General features: G+C 36.2%; 5 protein-coding genes across 6 annotated transcripts; 4 read left to right on the top strand and 1 right to left on the bottom strand.

Annotated features, from left to right (window-relative positions):
- The first annotated feature begins 23 nt into the window (after positions 1 to 23).
- On the top strand, positions 24 to 5,098 carry LOC661592 (uncharacterized protein). Of its 2 annotated transcripts, XM_008195477.3 has the most exons (5): positions 24 to 333; positions 386 to 522; positions 720 to 785; positions 2,020 to 2,236; positions 2,286 to 5,098. In XM_008195477.3, the coding sequence occupies exons 1-5, from the start codon at positions 131 to 133 to the stop codon at positions 2,476 to 2,478; spliced, it is 816 nt and encodes a 271-aa protein (XP_008193699.1). In that variant the 5' UTR covers positions 24 to 130; the 3' UTR covers positions 2,479 to 5,098. The 2 variants fall into 2 exon arrangements, with proteins under 2 accessions (XP_008193699.1, XP_008193700.1); XM_008195478.3 differs by lacking the exon at positions 720 to 785 and having other exon boundaries at positions 25 to 333.
- A 135-nt stretch (positions 5,099 to 5,233) lies between these two features.
- On the top strand, positions 5,234 to 10,566 carry LOC661636 (uncharacterized protein). The gene is made up of 2 exons (XM_967786.4): positions 5,234 to 5,549; positions 8,769 to 10,566. Exon 2 carries the CDS (start codon positions 8,825 to 8,827, stop codon positions 9,566 to 9,568), a length of 744 nt encoding a protein of 247 aa, XP_972879.1. The 5' UTR covers positions 5,234 to 5,549; positions 8,769 to 8,824; the 3' UTR covers positions 9,569 to 10,566.
- An 861-nt stretch (positions 10,567 to 11,427) lies between these two features.
- Nedd8 (Nedd8 ubiquitin like modifier) lies at positions 11,428 to 12,057 on the top strand. The gene is made up of 3 exons (XM_008195479.3): positions 11,428 to 11,599; positions 11,680 to 11,810; positions 11,865 to 12,057. The coding sequence occupies exons 1-3, from the start codon at positions 11,582 to 11,584 to the stop codon at positions 11,953 to 11,955; spliced, it is 240 nt and encodes a 79-aa protein (XP_008193701.1). The 5' UTR covers positions 11,428 to 11,581; the 3' UTR covers positions 11,956 to 12,057.
- A 131-nt stretch (positions 12,058 to 12,188) lies between these two features.
- Tango6 (Transport and Golgi organization 6) lies at positions 12,189 to 16,153 on the top strand. The gene is made up of 5 exons (XM_001814799.4): positions 12,189 to 12,393; positions 12,905 to 14,907; positions 14,954 to 15,149; positions 15,555 to 15,706; positions 15,783 to 16,153. Exons 1-5 carry the CDS (start codon positions 12,339 to 12,341, stop codon positions 16,077 to 16,079), a joined length of 2,703 nt encoding a protein of 900 aa, XP_001814851.2. The 5' UTR covers positions 12,189 to 12,338; the 3' UTR covers positions 16,080 to 16,153.
- Positions 16,154 to 16,265: 112 nt separating this feature from the next.
- Positions 16,266 to 20,567, bottom strand: LOC661762 (uncharacterized protein). Its single transcript, XM_967903.4, has 4 exons — positions 20,279 to 20,567; positions 18,167 to 18,484; positions 16,996 to 17,442; positions 16,266 to 16,585 (listed from the first exon to the last, which is right to left on the bottom strand). Exons 1-4 carry the CDS (start codon positions 20,334 to 20,336, stop codon positions 16,335 to 16,337), a joined length of 1,074 nt encoding a protein of 357 aa, XP_972996.1. The 5' UTR covers positions 20,337 to 20,567; the 3' UTR covers positions 16,266 to 16,334.
- Positions 20,568 to 20,775: the final 208 nt, after the last annotated feature.

Raw genomic sequence — 20,775 nt, 5'->3', positions numbered from 1 at the left:
ACCTTCGCCACCGTAGCCCATTTAACTTGACATTTTTAGTTGACATTTGACAGTTGAGTGAACACAGTGGTAATAAAGATGGGCAACAGCAAATAAAAAGGCATTTGCTTGTTGTTAAGTAGTTAGAAGCATGGATTGGGTGATATCGGACGAGTTGTCCCTGACGGTGGGAACAGTGGTCGGCTGGGTCAGCGCTGGTGCTATGATTATAGGAGGTGTCATCCCCTACATCCCCCAGTACAGACAAATCAGAAAGACACAAGATGCTGAGGGCTTTTCGCTGCTAGTTTGCTTGGCCCTTCTGGTGGCCAACACCTTACGTATCATGTTTTGGTAAGAGCTGCTCTGCTCTGAGTAAAGTCATACTTGAATCTTGGGCTTTTAGGTTCGGCAGACACTTTGAGTACCCCCTTTTGATCCAAAGCATAATCATGAACGTCACAATGTTCATTATGATACACTTATGTGTTCGTGTGAGGAATAGGAATCAGCTTATGCAAGCCAGACAGCGGATATTTACAGGTATGGATTTTTGCAGGGGTTATTTTTAGAAAAACAATCAATATCCAAATAAATCTGAGATAATTGGCTCCTCAATGTTACAGAAATGCGATTTATGGTAAATGATTATTTTTTTATCCTGTTTTGCGCACACCTGTATTTTTAATTTTTACTATTAGCGTTACAAAATTCGAATAATAAATTTTTATTTTTGACAGCTAAACCCAGTGAAGTCGTCAGATTGTTAAAATCTAAGCCTCCCCGCTCTTCTCACAATATTTGTGGTAATTGCTTGCACGCCTCGCTTTTGCTTTCAGTACTAACAACGATTTAAAGTACTGCCAAGTTAGCACAAGTTTTTTTGTTAACTCTAGCAGTTAGCGTTATCAAAGACCCTTCTTCAGCAGTAATTAGAGTTTGTTGGCATTACTTTAGTCAGCATGATAAATCTTTTCTATTTCTATCATTGAACCCATATTTAACATGGATTTCTATTTCTTATCTCTACTAAGGTCATTAGAGTCAAATTATTTAATCAGAGAATAAATAAAAGTAGTACTATCTTCGCTTCTAATACTCTTATCGAATTTGACGACCCACGTTTTGTTACATTATTTTATTCATTGACGCCAAATGTTACGTAATGAATGGTAGGTGTGTAAGTCATTTTTTATTTAGTTTGAAGCCTATTATAAACAAAACTTAGATAATAGTTACGTATCCTCGAAATTTGTAATCTCTTAATTCAATTGTTGCATTGTTACGACGAAATCGCGATTAATTTTAAAACTGCCTACCAATATTTATTTCGCCAAATTAGTTTCGTTATTACGGCTTTTTGTGGTTTAAAACAAATTGTCTCGACTTGTACTCCAAGAATAAAGTTTCAAAAATAATTGGAAATACGGACTTTAAATGCTGTACGATTTGGAGCGACTTGTTAGCTATTATTTTACAAAACTTGTCAAGGTTTTTATTTCCTACAAATAGATTTTTTTTTAAATACATAATTGTATTTTTTGTTAAGAATAATATGAGTTAAAAGCAAATTTGCACTTGAATGAACTGTTGATGAAATTTATTAATTTATTCGCAGGAAATGATAACTTCTGGACATTGAAAAGGCTATTTATACTTATTTTCTTGCGATATCACAGTTATAACAACACTGAGTTTCGATTTTATTAGAAAATGAAATTTTCTCTTTCAGCAACTCAAACGATAATTAAATTGAAATTTTTTGTTAAGCATATATTTTGATTTTGTGTTTTTTTTTTTCAATAAATTCAATTCAGTTAATGTAATGTTTGCAAAGGCGGTTTTATTTATGCGGGAAAACCACGTGCGCCAAATTAAATCAATAACAATAATTCACGTTGAACCTTTCGTTGCGCAACGAATTCGGTGAATTATTCGGAATCCTAAATATTTGAAATAGGCTTCAAACGTGTCAAAAGCGCATGTTAATCATTGAAATGTTCCATGAAAGTGTGGCGAAACAAGGAGGTTTTTTTTCAGATTTCGATATTAAGTACTTTTGGAACTGGAACGATTTCCAGTCGTACATAGACTGCATGTTGGTATTTACAATAGCGACGTCAATTCTAATGTACGTTTTCATCGACAAGATAATTTTCGTGGAGCTGATGGGCTTCCTGGCGGTGTTTACCGAAGCCATGTTAGGTACGCCTCAGTTAGTAAAAAATTTCAAAAGTAAATCGACTGAAGGGATGAGGTGAGTGCCTGATTTGCTGTTAATTGGTTGATTCATTTCTGAATTGCAGTGTCAGTATGGTGATAATGTGGACGTGTGGTGATATTTTTAAAACTTTGTATTTTTTACTGCGTGAGGCGCCGATCCAGTTCTGGATCTGCGGATCAGTGCAGGTGGCTGTGGACGTGTTGATTTTGTTACAAGTTTACATTTATCGGGGAAATACCGAACCGCAGCGCGACAGAGCGCACCGAGGAGATTGAGTGGTTATCATATGGACTCATGAGGACGGAACTGACCAAAGCAAGGACGTTAAAGTTAACGAAGAGTTGCACGAATGCGTGAATAACAAGAACGGCAGCAATAGTCTCGACGATCTGTCAAACGTTGTGAGTTCACACAATGAGAAGACTTCGAATAATAGTGATAGGTGTACAGTACATTCCGAAAAACAGTTAAATAAGCACGTTGTTAATGCCGATATACACAACGAGAGTCAAGTTAGGGTAGATGATAATGAAACTGATGGCAACGCAAGTAAATGTAATGGCGTTACCAAAAATCGGGCTTCGCATTTTTCATACAAGAAGCACACGAAGCATAAAGTTAGTATGCTAATTCATAGACATACGTTATGACGTATGCTTTTACACGTTTTGTAGGCCAACAAATTTGAACGCGTTTTATATCGTGTTTTTACCTTGGAAAGGAAATTTATTGTTTCTTGTAAACAAACATAATCAATGCTAGATTTTAAGCGAAATAAACGGAAAAAATCAGACAAATGCTTATTTTGTCAATATTATAATCAAGATTGTTATTATTGTGTTTTGTGTATGCTCATACTATTGCAATAACTGAACCCAATTAATTCGAAAATAAAATTTATTTTACTTGGTTGAACCTAGTTCTTGTACAGAAAGTTTTATTTTTTGTAAAAAATGTATATTGTGCACGTAATTATTTCATCGATAAAATAAATAAAAAAATGTTTATTCCTGCACACTCAAAATGTACAAAGATAATCTATGAAAGAATTTTAATTAAAAGACTCATTTTTTATTATAAATCCTCTTTGTGTCATAACATTTTCGTTTGTGAGTCGAACACCACAGGTTAAAAATTTTTTTACTTGAAAGTGGAACAAGTTTTACGTTATTTATACAGGCTGTTCTTTTTATTTATCGTGTTCCTGCAAATTTAATGAAATTTTGTTAAATGCTTAGGGCCGGTTTAGGAAAGCTGAATTAAAATTTAATTCGCTGTTAAAAGTTAATTCGCCATGTAATCAGTTAATCAGAACTTTAATTGCAATTAACGTCAGGACGCTTCTGTAAACTACTTGTTTATTCATTTAGTAGTACCTGAGTTTTGGGACAACCTGTTAATTTTTTTATAAATATAATTCATTTCTTTTTTATGATATATCATTGTGGCAATAACTTGTAGGTATATCCATATTTGTATTTTTTGGTTGCAACCGAATATTTTATTTGACTTCATTATAAAAAATATGTTCGTCATTATTTATTACTCCATACTGCTGTGATTTTACGTGCTGCTAGTCTTTCTACAAATGCAACATAAAACTATAATTTATGTTGATAATTGCTTCCTAAATAATTTTTGTTTGTGACGCCTATACAGGGTTTATAAATGTTCTTACAACACGTTAAGTACGGAATTTTTTGCATTGAGAAAAAACTCGTACAGCAAATAACAAACATGATCACCGACATTTGTAAACAACCTGTATATTGTTAATTTGATTTATCCACTAGTTGAGTGTTCGAAATAAGTCATGCTTTTAGTATATTAAGCTTTATTTATTATAAATGCCTTCGTATAAGAAGTTTCAAGTGCTTCCTTTCGCCAAAAAATAATTACTTCTAGTTTAGTAACATAATCTGGAAATGACATTTCGTACATTAATTTGTACCTTTGTGTATTTTATATACCTTATTAATATAAGGTGAGTCCTCTAAAAGTATATTTTTACTGCTAATTTTCACAATTTTTTATTGTATCGATTGTTGTTAATTTAGAGAAATTTTAAATAAATTCAGAAGCTTAGAAAAGAGTTAATTATTCTGAGAGAATCGTAATTTTTGAGATAGATTTTTAATTAGTTTTGTCGCAACTGGAAGTATTTATTTTTTTGGTGGAAGGTAACATTTGGAATATCTGGTATGTAGTTGATATTTTTTGTTCAGTTTGTGCTCTCTCATAATAGTCTTTATTAAATTATTTTCTTAATTTCAAGCTGAATGCTTTTAGTTCATAGTAGAGAATACTAGTATAGTGCAATTAGTGAAACAAAGAATAGTTGGATACCATTTTTTTGGATTTTTTTTCTTTTACTTTTGATCATTTACGAATGCGGCGATTTTGAAGTTCAAAGTCCATTAATTTCGAAACACATTTTTATAATCACTTTCCCAGTAATGTTATTGTAATGCTTTTCTAATTATCCCAACATATGGTGTTGTAATTTAAAGCGTTTTATTAAAGAGATAGTCTTACATTGTCACCGCATGTAGTAAACAGAAACCTTCAAACTTTAGCTTCTAAACAGCATTGCGGTAAAATTACGAACGCTTTTGTGCAAGTTTTACCAACCGCAAAAGTATTAAAATTGTTGAACTGTTAAAAAATTCTTGTCAAAGATAATTTAAGACTAATTGCACTAAACTGTGTTAAGTAGATCGGAGTTTTAATGTAACATTCCAACTAATAACGAGACAGTACCTACTTTGTTTTCCGCTGTACCAAGCTGTGTAATGTATAAAACTGTTAGTAGCGTCTACGCCAAATTACGTCTTCTGTTTTCGAAAAATTGTAATTTTTATACCTTGTAAATAAAATAAATTATATTTGACAAAAGTGCATTTTTATTGACCAGTCGAAATGACGTCACCCAAATCTGCGAACCACTTCGCCCACTCAAGCATCGCATCGATATTAAGAAATCACAAACACAAAAATGCGCCTTCCAGGGGCTGCAAACACCCACACCCACACCAACTCAATTATCAAAGTGCTGCATGCAAACTTAACACTGGCGACGCCAACAAATGTGTCGTTTCCAATTGTAATAAAGCCGTTAATGTCCGCAAAGTGTGCTTAACGTAATCAGCAAGCCCAGCTGACGAGGCTGTCTTTTGAGCCATCTTGGACGCCGGTTTTGTGAGGCGCCGGCCATCGATCCGACTTAGTGCGCCAAATCAAGTGGCCTGTGCATCATCGCTGCCAGTTTATCAGCAAGGGTCAGCTAGAGCCTGTACCAACATCTTGCTTATCTCAGTTTTATCAATGGAGAAGTGGACTGTTTTGGGTAAGTACGCTCATTTTGTAGACGTGAAATTTAAGGGAAAATATCGGCGCCGCCCCTTCTTTCACACTTTTCCACCGACAAAGCTCGTAATTTTTGGCACGTAATAAAAAGAGCGCAGAAAATTTGAAAATATTTGAACCCCACTTACCCAAAATACGACAATTTTTTAACGCCACATTTTTTTTTGTGCGAAATTTGTCAACTGTTCTAAATACCCCACAAGTGTTAGTTAATTACACTTTGGCAAGATTTTATACCTGGAATCTATTTATAATCTAGTTCTAAAAATTTAAACTTGAATCAATATATTTTTTTCTTACTTGCTTTGCTAAAAAACGTGCACTTAAAACTACGAATTTTGAGTTTAATTGCACTGATTGGTCCGATTTCGGTGGCGATTAAGTAGTGTGTGTCCTTGGTCATTTATTTTTTAGCGGGCTGTTTGTTATTCCATTCAGGTTTCAACAATTTTTATCGCCTAAATATTGAGATCAATAAATCGTACAGGTACGATCCCATCATTCATTCCGAACTAGCAGTAATTATTTGCGATTAGTTTATTCACAAAAGTGCAAATGTGCGGGTACTAAAGAGTCGTAAGGTTATTCAGAGCATGTGTAGAATTCCGCTTTCATTATGATAAAAATCGGGAATAGGACAATCGATATTTCATGCTATTTTTTAGTTGCTGAAATTTGAATCGTGTTTTTCGTCTTATTGATAAGTGGGACAATAACTCATTGAGTCGCCTATAAATAAATTAAAGATAATGTTAATGAATCCAATTCTTTGAGTTATCTTTGAGACTTTGAAACGTCGGATGGGTGGAACCCAATTTATCACAAAGGGATGTTGGTGATGACACAGATGGACGTTTGCACAACAAAAACAATTTCTTATGCGCTGTCAACGCAACTAAACGAAATTTTCCGTTGTGGCCGCTTCATTTATTATTGTTTTATATTCGTTGATCACTGCATATTATCACGTACTTTTGAGAAAGGTCGCTTCTAAATTCAGCAAGTGCACTTGCAAATTTTATGTGCTTGTTTTACCTGTCCAGGTGTGTCTGCGTGTCATCAATCAAATGTTGCTAAAATTAGCAAACAATGATTTATTTTTTTTGCAAAACGGTTTTAGTTTTCTGACTATGACGTGGTGCTAAACGCTGTGATTAGGATCTACTAATGCAAATTCATGGTAATTTGCTAAAATCCTTCACCTTGGAGGATGTTTTAGTTTAGACTGATTTCCACAGCTAATTTATCGAATGTAGTTGGAAGTAGAACGCGATTAATAATTTGATTTTCGTTCAAGGAAATAATCTGTGACTGGGTTACATTCGTTGACTAAACATTTCATCCATTTGTTCACAAAGTCACTCAGAAAAGGAAATTAAATTTTACATTACCTCTTTTATGTATAAAAGCCCTAATTTAATTTTTAATAATAACAAGCATTTTTGCGCTCTAGCATTTTATTTCCAGTTGTCATGATATGGAAGATAATCCAAATACATATTCAGCTTGTCCTCATCTAATGTAAATTTCGACTGACGGCTAAAACAATTTATTTTCTCGGGAAAATATGCTATACTAAATTAAATGGAAAAGTTGTTTACGTGTTTCGTATATAAAAGCAAGAAAAAAACGAGGATATGTTAAAAGATTGCTAGAAGCTCGCCTGTAAGTGATTTGTAAGCAGGAATAAACTTCTATTTCTGTATACCAAACTTATAACTACGTTATTGATTGTGACATTATTAATTCACAAAGTTTAGAACAGATTAGGTCATGATTGTTTTATCAAATTTCAGTTTGCCTTTCGTAACAATATTTGTGTACGAGAATCACTAAAATTGCAAAGCGTCACGAGACGTTTTAAATCAAACATCAGCTCATTGCATGTGAATTTATTCAGAAATGAATTAATTAAAATTATATATTTTTTTGGTTTTGAGAGTAATTCTAAAACAACTATCTTAAATGATGTTTTGGGCAAGAAGTACGTGACAAAATGTTTGGTTGTTCCAAAATTATGTTCACTTGAATTTTTAATTTTTATTTATATTAAAAGGAAAGTACATAAATAAGGCCCGCGACATTTTTAACGTATTTTGCATAAAACCTTTAAGCATCTTTTTTTTTAAATAACCTAAGAAATAATATGTTTTGTGCAGCGATTTAATTACTTAATTAATTTTCATTATAGGAAATCGTAGAAAAATTTAAAAAAATACATGCGAGAGAAAAATATTCCGTATTTGATAGCAAACACTGAATTTTGTGTGAAGTTTTTGAGATTCAGTAAAAATCGAGGTAAAAATATACTTTTACTAGACTCAAGTGTATTCATAAATTAATTAATTTTGCTTTACTGTTTTATCATTAATTTTACATTAGGTTATAAAACTTTGGTTTCTAAAACCGAATTTCGAACTTTTCATCCTAATATTGCGAATAATGTAAACAGTCATATTCCTATGTAAGTATGACTAATTTATCTAAACAAGTAGTTTAATGTATATTATTGTTATTAGACCTCGTTTACTAATGAATTGTTGTCATAAAACGAAATACATTGTTTTATCTCCAAAAAAAGTTTAAACGGTGAAACATTTTATTTACAAACCATACTTGTGACCACGTATTATTACAAAAGTTAATGAATAAAATATAGGTGAGTCTTAAAAACTTAGAAAATTAATATTATTGTTGATAGCATCGCTTGAAAGTTGGCGTAAATGTAGGTGATTGTAAACCTTTTTTATTTCTGCATTTATTTTCAGTCGATATACAATATTTTAAAACACAAGAACTGTGTTATTTTACTTTACTTATGTTTTAAATAAATGTAGAGTTCTACATTGAAAGAGAAATGGGACCGTAATTTCATTTTATGATTCGCAAGCTTATAATTCCGACTCTTGGACTTGAATCTCTCGTTGACGAACACCATATTCTGACCTGACCTGTAACCTTTTAAGTTAACTTAATAACCCTCGCACGGCGTAACTTTGTAAAATCATTTACAATTTTAAACAAACGCTTATTTTCCGCTCCAATAAATTATTGTAAAAAATATCTGCACTAATTTATTCACAGACATGCGAAAGTAAAAAAACCTTATTCACATAACGAGGTTTCACTGACTATTTTTTATTAATAAACGAAACCGTAGCAGTTTTTGTCTTATTTTCTCAATTTTTGTCCCTTCCAGGGCTTACAGCAGTTTTGCAGCCGTAGTCGCGGATTTGCGTCGTAAAAATCGCCAAAATGAGCAGCCGATCGAAGGAAAAAGTCACCGCAATGTTCCGCAAAATTTTCAAATCCTCCAACAAAGACGGCGAGGGTCCCAGCAAGGCCAATCCCTCGGGGTCTGGTTCTCCCGCGCGCCGCCTCCTGAGGGGTTGCCGCGATTCCGTGTCTCCCGCCGCCCCCCAAGCCAGTCCAGCCTTCACCTCCAGCAAGGGGAAAAAGGGGGAAGACGGCCCCTCGCACAAAAGTGTCCGCGCCCGGAGACTCATGAAGGAGTATCGCGATTTGCAGCGCCTCCAAAACTCCAAAACGGACCCGGTGTTTACCGTCGAGTTAGTTGACGATAATTTGTTCGAGTGGCACGTGAAAGTGTACAAACTGGACGCTGAAAGTGAACTAGGCAACGACATGAAGGAGTTGGGGATCAACTACATTCTGCTGCATGTTGTTTTTCCCGAGAACTTTCCCTTCGCCCCTCCCTTCATGCGGGTGATTTCGCCGCGGATAGAGAAAGGGTTTGTTATGGAGGGCGGCGCGATTTGCATGGAGTTATTGACACCAAGGGGGTGGGCGAGTGCTTACACAGTCGAGGCCGTTATCATGCAATTCGCCGCCAGTGTCGTTAAGGGTCAGGGCCGCATCCAGAGGAAGACCAAAGGGCAAAAAGTGTTCAGTAAAAGGACGGCAGAGGAGAGCTTTAGGTCGCTGGTGAAGACCCACGACAAGTACGGCTGGGTCACACCCAGCCTAGCCGATGGTTAGATAGTCTTGTCCAAAAATATCGAATCCGTTCCGTTTAACAGTGTTATCTGAATGTTCAGAATAGATATGTATTTTATGATAAAGCTGTATACTTATATTGTCCAGTTTAGACATTTATTCAAATCACGGTTAGGTAATCATGATTCGTTCCTTTCGCCAAAGAAACGGAAAATCCTTCCAATATTCTGATCCCGATTTAATTGGAATTCCCAAGTAGTGTTTGTCACATTTGACTTTTATCTTCCCTTGAGTTTCCCTTGCGATTTCGCCCCAGTGCATGCGAGTAATATCTATCAGTGTGGAACAAACATCAAAACTATAAAGCACCAATTTCAAGCTCATTTTTTCGATAATATGTGTTGAAGCTTCGCGAAAATAATGTTAGACAAGTTGCTGTACCCACAATTACGTTCAATGTAGATAGGAAATTTTTAAATTCAATACTTTTTACCCGTACTTGTATCTTACTAAACTTGTGTCATTTTCATTATGAGTATTGAAAATGAGGCGAGTTTAGAAATGGCTAAATGGTAATGTGTTTTGCATGACTGAAATTTTTCATTTGAAAAAAAATGTGATTGTTTACTATACATGACACAAATAATACAGGGTGAACAAAAGGTGATGCTAATACTTTAGGCAAATTTGATTGCTCGCTTTGTTCAGCCTGTATAATCTTTAATTTTGTTTTGTCAAGTTATGCGGCAAAACTGAAGTACTAAAGGCTAATGTTCAAAAATGAAAATGCTCATACAAAGTATATTTTATAGTACATTTAAGTAAAACAGGTGAGTTAGTATAATTGTTGTACCTCCAAAAAGTCCACTGAAACAGTATTTTTAGCTAATAGTTGTGATTTGTTATTAAATGTGTATTTTTTTATTTACTATTTTGTCTTCCAGGGTCAATTTTATGTAACCAATTTATTTTTAAGATACATATTTAAATATGAGTCAAGTAATTGTTACTTAATGATAATAAATGTAACATTAAATGTTTACTTTGTTTTTTTTACCCCAAAAGTCATTCGTTACGTTACGTTACTGCGTACAAACGCAGCTTTATAATGGTCTAACTCTAAAGTAGTGGGGACGCGTCGCAGCTAAAACAGTTTATGTCCAGAGATGGTCATCAACAGAAAATTAAGTGACAGAACAGAACAGGCCAGCCCGATCTTGAAAAGCGTCATAATCCTTACTATCATTTAAATAGAAAGTCTAGCATTGATCAATTGTGCTTAAATACTTAATTTTAATATTTAAGTACTTATTATATTTGAGGATTGCTCTAAATAGTCAAATTAATAACTAATTTGTCTAGCAAGAACCACGTGGAGGTTTAGAGCATTCTTGCCAGGAAAAAAGGAAATAAGAATGAGGTAAACAATGATTATTAGAAAATGAAGGGAATAAGGAATTATCGGCTTATGAAATGAAAAAAAATTAATTTTTTTCGCTTGGTGTTAAGTAAAATGCATGAACAGATTTGGACTTAAATCTGTATTTTTGTGACTTCACGTCACGATTGAGGTAGAATCGAAGTGAGCAAAGCCACGGTTTGCGTTAAACTGTTAAACTTTACTTAAAAAATTAAAATGCATTTTCGATACAGTTTGTAAAAAACGAGATAAACTCGATATATACAAATGTAAACAGGGGCAAAAATGAACTTCTCGTGACAAACATTTTGATAAAAAGGGCGCCTAATCGTTTATACAGGGTCTATCAAAAATACGTGGGTTAAATTTACCACGTAATAAAACTTTTCTAGGAAACATTTTGTAAAATTCTGTATGGTTCTGTCTACGTCCTGTTCTGCAAGTGCACTATTCTGAGCTTCTAAAGCTCCCCATACTAGTAAAGAAATCTGCATTACCATCACGGTTAAAAAGGTGACAGTTGCAAATTTTCAGCTGAATATCGAAAATTACAGTTATTATTTGTATAATTTGATAACCCGCTTGTGGGACCAAATAATAAGTTTTTGTCGGTATTTAAAAAAAAATCGAGCACAATGTTAATCAAAGTTAAAGTAAGTCGGCAACTTTTAGGTTAAGAAGTTGTATTTTTAGTCCTTTTTTGTAACTTGGAATGTTTGTTCACTTGTTACAGACTCTTACCGGTAAGGAGATTGAGATTGACATAGAACCGACAGATAAAGTCGAAAGAATTAAAGAACGAGTAGAGGAAAAAGAAGGGATTCCACCACAGCAACAAAGGTTAATCTTTTCAGGAAAACAAATGTAAGGAATCTAAATAACAAGGGAAAACCAGCAGTAACTAGTTTTTGGTTGCAGGAATGATGAAAAGACTGCTCAAGACTATAAAGTTCAAGGCGGTTCTGTCCTGCATTTAGTTTTAGCACTTCGTGGTGGCACATCATTCTAAGTTCACCCTTTGGTTCATCTTTAGATTACTATGTAAATCATTTAATATTCATTCTTATTTTTTGATTCCTTTGTTTTAATAAATGTATGTGGTAACTTAAAATTTCAATGATTACCGTCTGCACCTTCCAAAAATCCTACAAAATCCGTTAAAATAGATTTATTTAGAAAAAAGTCCACTCCACACAATACTCAGGAACACAATGATAATAACCAACACATGGTATTACCAATTACTGAAATCTTTATTTTAATATAGATCAGTTTGGGAAGTGGTTTAAAAGTGTTAACATGTACCCTAATGCTGTGCATATTGTAACCTAAATAAAAGTGATTTTTTGTAACGATTTTTTATTTCTTTCGCTTGTCCAACATAATTGCATAATGGATAAATCACAGTTGGTAAAATTATTGTGTGAACTCAACGGAATTTCCACAGGTAATAAAATTTGTTTATAACATAGAACATAACCTTAAATAAGAGTTACCAGCCTTAACGCTTAAGCTGCGTTTACGCGAAACGTAACTTTTAATCTGTGACGTAACGTTAACTTAACAGCGTACAATGGAAAATAGGAGAAAAATATATTTGGTTATGAATTTAGGACATTGTGCAACTCTAAACTATCGCGATAAATTCATTAAAGATGTTTTTGTTAAACACAATCACGTAATTCTTCCCAATTTTCTGTGATACTATCTGAGGTTTTTCAGTTTTTGCTCAATGTGACATTAATAAGTAATAAAATCTATTGTCTTCTATAAACCGTATTTTTTTTATTTAAACTTGATTAAAAAAAAACAGTGCTTAAAAAAATAAGTGAGAAAATTCGCATTGGCAAATGGTGTGAAAATAATATTCTAAAAAATTACAAGCGTCTCGATGTTCGCGTTATTTATAGCAACGCGGTTTTATGTGGGTCCAAAATTGAAAAGATCATATTTTTTAGACTCAGATGAAGAGAACGAGGGTGACATATTTGAAACAAGATACGTAAAAGCTTCAGAAACCATTATGTGTTCTTGTGAGGAAATATTGTCAAAAGTTCCATCACTTGCAGTTTCGTTAGAAGGAACGGAGCCCAATAATAAAATAAAATACATGTTGTTAAATTTTTATATTTTGGAATTAATAAACGAACAGCTCGGAACATCCGACATGACTGTTTTGAGTGTCCAAGAAACAAAAAATGTAAAGGCGTGCTTACAAATCCTTATGAATAATGGGATTCTAAAAAACATTCAACCGAAACTCCCTTATTTTATTCCAACGCACAGTAAAAGTGACATTTTACTTGACTACACTTTATTAAAATGCACCGTACTTGGGTTTTACAAGGACATGAAATACCCGAATTTAAGAATGTTGATTTTACCACATTTGCTCCAAGGAATGTTGGTTGCAATTTACCAGCTCGCTTACTGTCCTCTGAAAAAACCAACTGGCGCTCAGGATAATAAGTTCGTAATGACTCTCGAAACGTATGAAAAACTGGTCCACGACCAAGAACAATTTCGAAAAATATTAGACGATTTGAGTCACAATATTCATCCCACAATCCTGATCCGGGAAACAATGGTCTTATTCCAAGCCAATGCTCCCGTGTGGTTCAAAACAGCGATTGCAAACACTTTGACTAAGATAATTCGATCGCCGAAAGGCGTCCGAAACATCGCTTCTGCCATGCTTTCCGGCATCGAAGACGACACCACAAAAACATGGCAAATTCTGGACGTGCTAACGAAGCTTATAACGAGCTGTCGTAAATTCCCAGACTTTGAGACAAACATTTGCAATCAAGTGTTAAATCTCCTGATCGAGGCCCGTGATTTGTTGGTTTTCGAACGGTTGGTTGTGTCTTGCACGAAATGTCTCTATTCCGAGGATAAAGCACTTTGCGATGCAGTTTTTGTCAAGAGGATAACGACTCCGTTATTATATTTCGCCAACAAAGAACACCAATTTCGTGACGAGGAGGTAACGGATGACATTAAACAAACTGTGCGTCTGCTTTACGGATGCTTCATCGACGGCTTACCGACCAATCTGTTGAGGCCTTACATCAACGTCTTGTTCCATTTGTATCACTTAACTGTGAAATCGGCGCTAGAATCGACCAGAAAGGAGCTGAGAGAGATTTTAATTAAGTTTTTGCAAGCCTGCACCAGGCCAGAGATGCACGAATTATTGGACAACTTTATTTTCGGGTTTACGCTTAACGGGATTTTACAGTTCCGGAATGACGTCGTCATTGAGATTGATCAAAAGATTATCGTAAAAAACAGTCCACATGTCATTATTTACACGACTGCAGATGTTATGGATACAGTTTTGAATCTCCTCGATCTCGAGCAAAAAATCGTCTTGTTCGGATTTTTGCTAAACTGTGTTACCGACAAAGGGAAATATTTCCCGACTCTTCGTAACAGTACAGAATTATTAGGTAATGAAGACCATGTAACGGGTACCGTTCTTGAACGCCTTTTAACAATCCATAGAATCCTATCCCAATTAGCTGAAAACAAAGAACTGCAACAGTTTCTCAGGAACAAACCTGACGATATCATCAATTACATTAACAACGTGCTGGCTCAAGAGAGTGACGAGCAGCTCATTTTCCTGGTTCTGATGATTCTGGACAATTTAATCGCAAATTCATCAGCGGGTGCTTTCCCAAAATACAAGATTTTGGAACACTCCTTATCAACACTAGCTGAGTCAAACAACCAGGAATTGAAAACACTGTGTCACAAAATCAAACGCGCAATAAACAGCGAAACCCATTCGGCTGAAGCCACGGACGAGAAAACCAATTTTGAGAAAGCGCTAGAGGACGTTTGTGACCCTTTGCTCCCAGTTAGAGGGCACGGTCTATTAACTCTATCAAAGTTGATTGAAAAGAAGGACAAACAAGCGGTTCAGAGAAAACAGTATTTGCTTAATTTATTCCAGGTAGGAGCGCCCGGAAACCACCTTTTCCTCAATCATTTTGTTGCAGTTGCACTTAAAAGACGACGATTCGTTCATTTATTTGAACGCCGTCCAGGGCCTTGCGGCCCTAGCTGACACTTTCACAGACACAGTTCTGGAGACTCTATGCGAGGAGTACTCCGATTTTACGAAGAAAGGGGAAAAGGCCCAAGAAATTCGGATGAAGCTGGGCGAAGTCTTGGTTCGCGTCACAAAAATTTTGGGTGAGTTATTGGATTTTCAACCTGAGGTCACGCTGTATGCACGGGATACCGTTACCGGCGAGAATTACTATCATTACGGAATTTTGATAAACTTTCCCAGGGGTTACAATTTATTGATACAACACCAACTTAATGCTAATTGATATTAAAATTACGGTTCTGCCGATTTATTGCACGTTGTAATTGCCAACTGAAGCCACAATCCCTGGCGCAAAGATTGTGATAAATTAAGCGTCAATTACAAATTTATTAAACTTATCTTCGGGCGGAAGAGATAATTGCATGAATTACCGGTTTATTCGTAGTGATCACTAGATTACTTTCATTTGAAGGCGGACCGTTATCCCAATATGCTACTGTCCGCAGAGCCGCTAAAATATTAGACTTTATCTGACTTAATTTTAGGCGAAATGGCCCCGAAATACAAGGCCGTGCTCTTGAACACTTTCCTGTCGGGGACAAAGGACGACGACCACCTGATCCGAGCGTCCAGCTTATCGAATTTAGGGGAAGTGTGTAGAGTGCTTAATTACAAGCTGGGGACGATAGTAACTGAGGTATGTTGGGTGCGAATTTATAGCGGAGTGTGTTATCTGGCCAGAATTCTAATTATCATATTTGCATTTATGCCAGGTTTTGGTGTGTGTACACGCAATTGTGGCGACAGATAAGGCCGTAGAGGCACGACGTGCCGCCGTTACGGTCATAAGACAGTTGTTTGTTGGACTTCAAAGCGAAATGATATCGTTTCTCAAAGAAGAAATTTTGCCGATTTACAGGACTCTCAAAGAGATCTATTACCACGATAAGGACGACGTTGTGCGGCTGCAAGCGCAGCTAGCGCTTGAGGAACTCAACGAAAATATGAAAAGTTTCGTGTTCCCCAACGCCCGGCTTAATTCGGAGAAGAAGGTTATTATGTTGAACTAAATGAAAACGCTTGTTTTTGTAAAAGTTTATTCGTAGTATAAGGAATAGAAAAATAAATAGCCAATTGCATACTATACACGGTGTTTTTGTTCCTGGTTATCCCCTTTGTAACACAACAATCACGCAAACACCTAGTATATGGGGAGAATACGCAATTGAATTAACAAATACCCAAAAATAGAAATATAAATTATAAATTAGTTTATTAAATTGTAATCACACTTGGTACTAGGTTTCATTAAATCGGTGATCACGTTATACATGTATCACGGACCGGGGCTGACTGTGGCAAGATATTTCGCTGTCTGGTGATGTGCTGCAGCTGCTTGTAGTCACCTCGGAAGCAATAGAGATGTTGTCTAGGTCTTCAAGCAGCTTCTTGTTGGTGATTTTTATAGCTATAGCGATGATTCCGATAACTCCAGCGATTGACAGCATCGCTATCACAATCACGGGCACGGCGTTCGTTCTGGACACACTTTCCGAAGCTTCGGTTTCCTCTTTTACTGAAAAAAAAACTCAATCTATAATTTTTTATTATTAACGCGTGACGATTGAAAAATTAGCACGATCACAAATATGTCTGTCTTTTCATAAGGGCCTCCGACTGTAAAAAAAAAGTGGGGCATTAATTATTTTGTGAATTTCGCAGTAAGGAAGCATCGCGGTTCACTTTCGTTGGTATAATTGCTTAAAATGAGTGCTGCTCCAAACCCGTTTTTCACTGACACAGAAAACCAGCGTTCTTCAGATAAACTTTCCTTCATTCCGCGCAATGCATAATTTATTACGAATAACTCAGCATAATAAACAAATCCTCATGATTCATTGCGACGCTAAACAATTGGAGTGTGACGCCGATTGAAACTTTCCCGACGAATTTCCCTATTTGTCGTCGAGGACTGGTTTTGCTCACCTAGCGCTTCAGGTTTTTGCAGTAATCTCCCAGTTCGGAAATTGCGGCCTCTTCTGCCGAGCGTGTTGTCTTCTTCGTACGGCACCGGAGCCATGTGTGCTTGGCCACGACCGGAATGTCCCGTTGGTAGATTTATTCCGGCACGTACGGTGAGCGTTTCCGGTTGGTACGAGCACAGTACGAGGAACCTCCGCGTGCTGTGCGTCAAAATCGGGAGGTTCTCTTGCACGAGAACGAAAGTCGCGACCGTGGTCTCGTTCACTTGGCTGCCGCACTCCGTGTGGTTGATGCGGAGGGTGTAGGTGTCCCGGGGGCTGCTCGCCTCCCCGTCCAGGGCGCACCGCTCCCCGTCCGCCGCCTCCACGGCTATGCGCCCCCCGAAGTACGGACCTGTTGATACTTCGATCTCGCTGGCGTGGGGCAGGCACTGCGTCGCCTTCGCTGAAACTGCAAGGCGAGATCTTTTTACTATCAAATTTTGTTTCGTAATTATTTTTAATTACATACGTAGTGAATTGAAGCAGGTGTGAAATTGTTAATTAATTTAGTTATTTACCTCTAGCGTAGGACAGAATGACGAGGGCAATTTGTATGATTAGTGTAATCACATCTTTAAAGTAACTGTTCACCGAGTCTCCAAGGAACAATAAGAAAAAGTTTCAATTATTCTGACCTAATGCTGAAGAACAGTTCAAGACGTATGTTATTACCGTCCATGCAGATAATAGCAGCTTGCATAAAACCATTAAAACGCTATTTTGCAGCATCAGCTCGTTTTGACTTTGGTCACAAGTTTATTCTAAAAAATGTAATTCAAATTCTGAAGATATGGCTATAATTCCTTAGGTCCAGCTCAATGATTTTTCGTTATAACGAAAGTCTGTATCAACTTTCTTATTTTCTCTTGACTCTGTTCAGTATTAAATTTGATATTAACCCAAAGACACATGATTAAATCATATCGTGACCGCGGATGAACGTAGTCAGAGCTTTGCAATTCTAATTAGTTATCAGCAACTGGGTTAATCCTACAGCTAGTAGACGTGTGAATTTAACAGAAAAACCACTGTTATGAAAAACTAACATTGAAATGCTTTATTTACATTTTTTCTGCTGGCTAATAATCGCATAATGTTGATTTATGCGATATCTAATTAATCTGAGTACGTACATCCTTTGGTGGGTATCACAATGATGTTTTCGTCCTTGTCGTCGCCCTCTGCCCTGTCCTGCCGTTCGCCCTGCTCTTTGACCTCAAACGAGTACGTGGTGGCCATCCTGAGCCCTTTCACTTCGACGCTATAGCCCTTCGCGTGATCGTCCACCTCATTCTCCTCGGACTCATTCACCATTTGGGTCCGACATCTCTGTGCACCCCACGTCTGGAGTTCACAATACCGGACTTGAAATTCGCTTTGTGAATCATCGTCGACTTCCCAATGTAGCCGCACTTGTCTATAATCCGGTTCGCCGGCGAGGTTTTTGATGCCTGCAAAGTTCGATTTTGTTAGTTGAACGGATGGATTTGTCACGGTGTAAAAGTGAATAAGGTGACCTGGTTAGGATAAGTTGTCTTAATTGTTTTTGCATCGTCCTAGCGTTAGCAAAACGCTAATTAAAGCGGCATCCATCATATGGTGCTGCTGGTGACAACAATTAAGTAAAATCACCGTTGGAGTGTGTTAGGACGATTGGAGGAATATGTAACGCTTATCAGCTTTCATTATAACGGATAATACACATGAGATAATGGTCCTTTTTTCATGTTCTCCCGTTAGCAATGTTAGAAACAGTTATTAGTCGCGTTGTAGGTTTTGTATAACAATCTCATTCGTCGGTGGCCTTCCGCAAGAATGCACAATGGTTCAGTGGTTTCATTTCGCCCATTGTTTAAACAATTCATTTGATAATAGGAGGATAAATTCGGAAGCGATGAGAGAGACTAGAATTATTACGAGGAAGTCGTCGCATTTCTTCGCACTCGCTATTGTTCATTCGAAATAACTCGCAATTATTTTCACTTAACGAACTTAACTACACGTAATTTCGAATTGCATTTCTCAGTTTCGTGAAACCACGACTATAATTTACTCTGGAAATCAAACGCTGATCATTTTACCACGACCCATCACCGAAAATCGTGTCTCTACCCATAACTGGAAAATCTCACAAATTGTGTGGTTTAATGAAACCAGGTTGTTCAAATGTATTTCACACAAAAGTGAAAAGCTCTCCAGCACATTGAGGAAGATATTGACGGTCCACCAATCAGAATATTCTCTGCAGTTTCGAGGCAGAATTACGTACGAGTACGGGAAACAAACCCAACTTCACATTCTCATTTTTTTATTTTTTTATTCTTTTGTTGGATTTTTTTCTTTATTATTATAGTTTTATTTGAAATTTGAGCGTTTTTTAGTAGATTTCCACAAACTAGCTTTTTCTGAATTAAACTATTTGTTTACAAAAGCAAAAGCTCGTCTGGTTTGCGTTTCGTGTATATTTCAGTTCGCTTTGAAAAAACGCAATTAAGAGATTCATTTGGTTTAGAAAAAAATCGTTTAGCGGATGTTATAGGAATTGTAAATCAACCATTTGTTTAAGGTTAACAGATTGTGATTCAGTTGAAGAGTCAAATCCTGTTGGTTTTGCTGTATTTTGTGCAAATTTGTAAGTTTCATTTCATGCATTCGTACACACTTTTCCAATTTTGCAACACTATGGTTTGTAGTATTACGTTACAAATTTTTTATATAATAAATAATGACTTTATTTGTATTTTAATGCGTCTTATTAAATACGTGTTACATCTAATTCCGCTCCATGGTTTGAATTAAAGAAAGTCATTTAATTTTAATGATTGTTTGAGTGGTTTGTTTTAGAACATTATAGAATACTGAAACTGAAAAAATAGTATATGTCCATAACTACATTTAATTACCATAATGAAAGATAAAACCCGAACTAATTACTAAATAAAACACTAACCACTTCTAGCGTCAATTACTACCGATCCGGATTTCAACTACCAATTATACCCACTTATCTATAAACGTAAAATGGTCACCTATTTCTTATCTGGGTACAGACATTTGAAAAATTGTCTTTGATTATAAACTACTTTCTTATTCCATTCAAGTTGGTCCATTACGAAAAGAAAGTTTTAATTGTCTTCCCCTAAATAAATCAGCACTCACACCTTGAAAAGTATGTTAAGCGCCGGTCTGTCCATAAAACTTTCGTTTTGTTATTTACAACAAAGTGATGACAAGTTGTGACTTACCGGAAGAATCCGCAGTCACTGTGCTCAAAACAGCAGCGGCGATGCAAATAACAAACATTTCACAGCACGCAAATTCACAAAAATAAAACCGAGAAATGAGCAGTTTTGCGAGAAATGTCTAACACATTTTGAATGAGATCGGTGATGAGAGAGGCGTTGAAATCCGATCAAAGCGCGTAATCGAGACTAGTTTGTTCGTAATGAAATTACTTCATGTATGAGCGCTTTTACGTGGGACCGGCTTGGTGCTCGCGAGCGGATTAACAGTCCGTACTTCGGTTTCGCTGGAGACGACCACTGTTTCGCCAAGGAGGGGTCACTGCTCTTCCCCACAATATTTAACGTCACTCTGTTGTTGGTTTGGTGCATTGGATTGTCGATTTGCGAAAAGAAACATCGAAAATGCATTATTTTCAACGGGTAAGCACCAGAGGTGGCCGCCGCTGTGTGAGTCTTGTCTGGAAAATTGCATTTCATGCTCGGCCAAGGTATTACGC

Source organism: Tribolium castaneum, chromosome 5 (genome assembly GCF_031307605.1).
Source record: "Tribolium castaneum strain GA2 chromosome 5, icTriCast1.1, whole genome shotgun sequence".
In the NCBI taxonomy this organism is placed as follows: Eukaryota; Metazoa; Arthropoda; class Insecta; order Coleoptera; family Tenebrionidae; genus Tribolium; species Tribolium castaneum.
The sequence above is the reverse complement of the archived record's forward strand: the minus strand, read 5'-3'. Positions and strand labels throughout refer to the sequence as shown.